Raw genomic sequence first — 6,255 nt, 5'->3', positions numbered from 1 at the left:
ACAAAATACCTGCCATCTCCCATCAACAACATGTATCAGGTAATTCAGTCCACTAATTAAGAAGTAACCTCTTATCACCAATATGTACCAAATAACTATATCCACTAGGATTAGGACATATGAGAAGAATATACATTTTTTTGTCTCCACTGAAATTTAAATCTAATACCTCATGACTTTTAACTACTTCATTGACCAATAAACAACACCCTTAGATACATAAAAAGTTTTTTTTTTAATCTTTTATACATGATCTTGATATCTAGACCAACTAAATTGTGTTTTAACTAAAGTTCCATGAAATTTGAAAATTTAGTAACTGTATTTCAATCTTGATGTGATTCATAATTGAGAAAAATTAGGAGGGTTGTTTTAATTTTAGACATGTATATCCATTAGAAAGACTAATTCAATTCATATGGATGTATCAAATCATTATTTCAATTTTTTTTTAAAAAACAAATATAATAAAGAAAGTTAGGAGTATTCCATTTTCTTTTTAACCAATATATATTTCCATTAGACATATAGATATATATATATAGTGGCTTTAGGTCTAGGGTATATTTTAGTAATATTGGTTTTTAACTTTTAAGTGGAGTCTACTTCTTTAGTTCCACCCGGCCCAATGAGGCACAGTCCAACCCAATGCCAACCATAACCACCTCTTCTAACAATTCAAAAATCTTACCAAACTAACATTATTTTATTATTAAAAATATAATAAAAAAATTTAACTCCTAATAAATATATATTTTGTATTAATTAAATAAACAAAAATAGAGAACCCAATAACTTTTTAACTCATTCAAAAATCAAGATTATTTTTAAGATTTTATGCAAAAGAGACCAACTCCCTCAAGGATTTAAGTATAAATGAAACACCCAATAAGCCCTCATATCTCTCTAGTATGACACATATAGTGACGTGTGTAATATTGGACAAAACTTTTTATTATTCTTTTTCATCTCTTGCTTAGCCAAATTCAAAATAGATCACCATCAAGAATTAATTGTGATTCTTTTAGCTAGAGTTTTGAATGTTTACCGCTTTAATAAACGTTAATCAAATAAATAAGAATTTTTTTATTTTTAGCTAGAGTCTCAAATCTAAGTTTTAGGTTTAAAAAGAACAAACGTTATGCGACGTATGTCTGAACTAATTGTGATCTCAATACAGATATCAAAATAATTTTTAAAAAAAAAAGAGTTATATAATATTGTTATTAATCTCCACACACACCAAGTATATAATGATACACACACATACACTATATATATCTATGTGTCCCACTTCCATTAATACTTCCATTGTGTCCGATATATATAGAGTGAATTCTCTTGAATTCAATTCATTTATTGATCATCTTCTCCCTTCCTTCTTCTTTCTAATGAACAAAAGGAATGTGTAGACACATCTACATACCAAATTCCACAATATTATTATTGTTATAAATTATAGATTTGAATCTTGAAAAAGAAAAAAAAAAGTGGATAATTAAGAAGTATATCTCTTAATTAGCTCCACTTCTTTAGGGGCTTATCAAACTCCTATTTGTTCTGGATAATACTTTGTGACTTAGTCTTTTTTTCAAGCTAAGTGTTTTTAGCTCTCAAACTCCCTTGACCAATGAGTTTCCTCAATTTTAGCTCTTTACCTTATCTCCCACTATTCTTCAAATAGATAAAAGGGGATACAATACTTACTCATTCAAAATCTATCTACATATATATAGATATACTCCTCTCCTCATCTTTGATGGATTATTGTTTGAAAGAATTACAAGGCAAAACATCTCATGATCCTTATTTCAATCACAACAAAATAATGAACAAGTGTGTGTTTGTTAATGGACCAGTAATTGTTGGAGCAGGACCATCAGGATTAGCAGCAGCAGCATGTTTAACATCAAAAGGTGTTCAAAGTTTAGTATTAGAGAGATCTAATTGTATAGCTTCTTTATGGCAACTTAAGACCTATGATCGTCTTAGTCTTCATTTGCCTAAACAATTCTGTGAACTCCCACTTATGCCATTCCCTCATGATTTCCCTACTTATCCTACAAAACAACAGTTTATTAAATATTTGGAGTTGTATGCCATCACGTTTAATATCCGTCCTCTATTCAATCAAACCGTAGTATCCGCTTGTTACGACCGGAGTCTTGGACTATGGAGAATCAGGACGGATACTACAACTACTGCTAGTAGTACTGAGTTTGTTACGCGTTGGTTGATTGTGGCAACTGGAGAGAATGCGGAGGCAGTGGTGCCTGATATTGAAGGAATGGAGGAATTTGATGGGAGTATAATGCATACAAGTTTGTATAAAAGTGGTGAAATTTTTAAAAGGAAAAAAGTGTTGGTTGTTGGATGTGGAAATTCAGGGATGGAGGTGTGTTTGGATCTGTGTAATCATCATGCAACTCCTTCACTTGTGGTTAGAGATACTGTAAGAACACAACTCATAAATCTCTCTCTTAGTTTCACCGACTCTTCGCTTTTGATGTCTTGCTGTATCCGTCTCGAATTCTTCTCTTCACTTTTGATGAATCTGACATGAAGCTCCTGTTGGCATTTTTAAAGAGTCTGAGTAAACATAGATTTTTATTTACTATTTAATCTATGGTTTAATAACCAAAAGAATATACTTTTTAAAAAACTTTTTTTTTGGGGTTTAATTTTCTTGGGACATTTTTAAAGCAAATTGATTACAAACTTTTGTTTGTATGTTTTTTTGTCTAAACAAAATAAAGGGAAACATGGCATTTCATTTCTTAACTTTATGTCAATTTCATTTGAGAAGAAAAGGTAAACTTTGTGGTTTTTCAATTTTTTTTTTTAAATCTTTAACAAATTTAGAGAGACATATGGAAAAAGGTCTAGGGGTAATTTCTATATGTTTTAAGTAGTTTTATTAATCTTTGTGTTTCCTGAAAAATTTCCTATTTACGTGGAAACAATGAGAAACCCTAGTTTTTTATTTTTGGGTAAGGAAAGGGAATTACAATGTGAGGAAATTAAACCCAAATACTCAGATAATCAATCAAACGAATTACTAAGATTCGTCAATTTGTTTATATTTGTCATCTAATTTTTTTTTTAAATTAAAAAAAGAAGACAATTCTCATGTGCTCAAAGTTAAAAAGTTGGAAGTGACTTCAAGTTCCAACAAAATTGATTTGTAAAGTTTTTAATTTAACTAATTAAAAGATTTTGTTGTGTATTTTTCACTTTCTTGGAATTGTCAAGCATGCGCAATATTTTTGGTGGAAGCATGGACAATTTTTGTTTTCATTAATCATTAATAATTAATAATAATTGATTCCAATAAGTTTTTTTTTAGCAACCTAAAAGTGAAAAGTCCAGAATATTGGCCATTCATCCAGAATGGCAATGGGCACTAAGCAATTAGCAACTTGAATTTCTCATCAATTTTATTCATTAAAAACTTTATTATAACAAATTAATTTTGACTTTTAATTTTTTTTCTTAGGTACATGTCTTACCAAGAGAGATGCTTGGAAAATCAACTTTTGGGCTATCCATGTGGTTACTAAAGTGGTTACCTATGCGACTTGTCGATCGATTTTTATTAATTACTTCAAGGTTATTGCTCGGTGACACGTCCCGACTCGGGTTAGATCGACCTGAGATCGGACCTCTCGAGCTAAAAAACTTGTCCGGGAAGACCCCTGTGCTTGACGTTGGAACGCTTGCTAAAATTAAAAGCGGTGACATTAAGGTGCGTTACAAAAAATATAATTGATGACTATGTATCAAATCACTTTTTTTTTACCTATAGCTTTTTTAATGTTTGTTGGGATCCCTTTCCTCAGACTCAATCATTGCAAATATTCTATAAACAGTGTGACAAAATCTCTTCAAGCTTAATTTGTCCCAACATTTTATTTTTCTTCATTCTACTAGCATAATTTCAAAGTGGAAAACCCCTAGGTTGTAGTATTAAATTTATTTTTTTTGAGGCATAAAGTTTTGTTGTGATATAAATGAGTAATTTTTAGTTGTTATATTATGTGTATAGGTATGTCCTGGAATTAAGAGATTATTAAAGCATCACACGGTGGAATTTGTAAATGGACAAACAGAAGAGTATGATGCAATAATCTTGGCAACTGGTTACAAAAGCAATGTGCCCTCGTGGCTAAAGGTACTCACTCTTTTTTACCTTTACTAAGTTCCCATCTGAACGTAGATTCTGAAGTTGAACTTTAAAAACTTACGTTTTTGAAAAAAAACTTAAAGTTATATTTGGACACTCATGTTTTATGAGTCGAATTTGAGTACAGAATTTCAATATTTATGATCAAACAGATATTTGGAGACAGAGTTTCAAAATCTAATTCAGAATCTATGGCCAAACACGAACTCAGTTACTTGTTTCCTAAGGATGTGTTCAATGAATTTGATTGAGAAAATAGAAAAAGGAACTATGTATAATATAAGTCGAATTTTGTAGATAAATTTTCAAAATCTGATGTAAAATCTATGACCAAACAGTCTGATTCGAAATCTACGGTCGAACGCTAACTTAGTTACTTGTTTCCAAAGGATATGATTGATAAAAATGAAAAAAAAGTATGTAAGTTTAATATTAGGTTTTGTTTGGTTTGCAGGAAAAAGAGATGTTTTCAGAGAAAGATGGTCTACCAAAAAGGCCATTTCCCAATGGGTGGAAAGGAGAGTGTGGACTTTATGCAGTGGGGTTCACCAAACGTGGCTTGCTTGGTGCTTCAATAGATGCAAAGAAAATTGCTGAACACATTCATCAATATTTTCAATGAAAAATATTTTTGATTAACAAAATCTCCCCACACACACCAAAAAAAAAAAAATTAAAAGTGTTGGTACCAAAAAAAAAAGTTTTTTTTTTTGATCCTACAAATGAAGAAACAAAAAAGAAAAAAGAAGATCAAGATTTTTGTGGGGATTTATCATCATCAAAATCTAGCTAGTAGTGTATACACACCTTGTACATTTTTTTTGTTGTTGCCAATTTTCTCTTATTTTTATTATTATTATTAGGTATTATGACATTGTTAGGGGAGGAAAAAAAAGAAGGAGATTTAGGCTTTTTTTTTGTTTTTGTTTTAATGAGTTTGGTTATATGAGTATTAATTTACTAATATTCATATATGTTTTTTTTTCTTTTTTGGGGTTTATTATGACAACACAAGAAAAAGAAGATGATTTTTTTTTTTAAAAAAGAGAAAATATAATTTTGATTTTTATCATTGGTAGAATTGTGAGGTTTGTGATTTTCCAAGTAGGATTTAATTATGGTATTTGCATGTCTAGTGAGTATATAATTAAATATGATAACGAAATTTACGTACCAAAATTCCCAATGATCAGAGCGACCTGTGCACTATCTTTATGAATTTCTGCCATTTCCTGCTGTGTTGATATCTCATTAATTTAAATACTCCAACTAGTATTTAGGACCACTTAATTAATTCATTCATCTGCTTCTACAAAATAACAACTTCAAATTAATGAAATACTTAACAATTACTACTAAAATGATAAAATGACACTTAGGAATATAGAGTTAATTAAGATCTCGAGTATATCATCATAAACTCTTAGGAAGAGATCAAGACTGATAGGTCATGTCAGATTTTTCTTGATAATCAAATAAGTACTTCAGGAGGATCCACAAATTCATCCAAAGTACGAATCATCAGAATTTGAGAAATACGTCACTAATGGATAGAGAAATCTTACGACAGAAAAGAACTAGCGAGTCGATAGAGAACTAGAGATAATCTATATTACATAAATTATGTACTTTTTATTATCACTTGGAATTGAGTAGTGAGAGTTCAATTTCTCTATTTCTATGAGGTAGAGATAAAATCTGAATACATTTTATCATTTTCAAACTTTCTTATGTGAGATTACACTTAATCATTGTTATTACTACTTGGAATTGAATTTGATGTTTTATCACTTGTTCCAAAGATTGATAATCCTTTTTAATCAATCAAATAGCAAGATTACATGATTTGTGATGAGGAAAAAAATGATTATTTTTTTTTTGTGTGTGAAGAATAATGTGCCATAATCATGAAATTTAATTAACTTCCCTCTCTCTATCTTTTTTTCCTTGTTGAAATTTTCTAAACAATTTTACAAGTCACATGTGTTTTCTTTTGAGATTTATACTAATAAACAATATAATGGACCTTTTGCAATTCTCAAATCAAATCCAAATGGTCCCCCTTTCTTAAG

General features: G+C 29.9%; 1 protein-coding gene across 1 annotated transcript; it reads left to right on the top strand.

Annotated features, from left to right (window-relative positions):
* The first annotated feature begins 1,310 nt into the window (after positions 1-1,310).
* Positions 1,311-5,192, top strand: LOC107027249 (indole-3-pyruvate monooxygenase YUCCA6). Its single transcript, XM_015228431.2, has 4 exons — positions 1,311-2,452; positions 3,497-3,745; positions 4,046-4,171; positions 4,638-5,192. The coding sequence occupies exons 1-4, from the start codon at positions 1,760-1,762 to the stop codon at positions 4,803-4,805; spliced, it is 1,236 nt and encodes a 411-aa protein (XP_015083917.1). The 5' UTR covers positions 1,311-1,759; the 3' UTR covers positions 4,806-5,192.
* Positions 5,193-6,255: the final 1,063 nt, after the last annotated feature.

Source organism: Solanum pennellii, chromosome 8 (genome assembly GCF_001406875.1).
Source record: "Solanum pennellii chromosome 8, SPENNV200".
NCBI classification, from domain to species: domain Eukaryota; kingdom Viridiplantae; phylum Streptophyta; class Magnoliopsida; order Solanales; family Solanaceae; genus Solanum; species Solanum pennellii.
The sequence above is the reverse complement of the archived record's forward strand: the minus strand, read 5'-3'. Positions and strand labels throughout refer to the sequence as shown.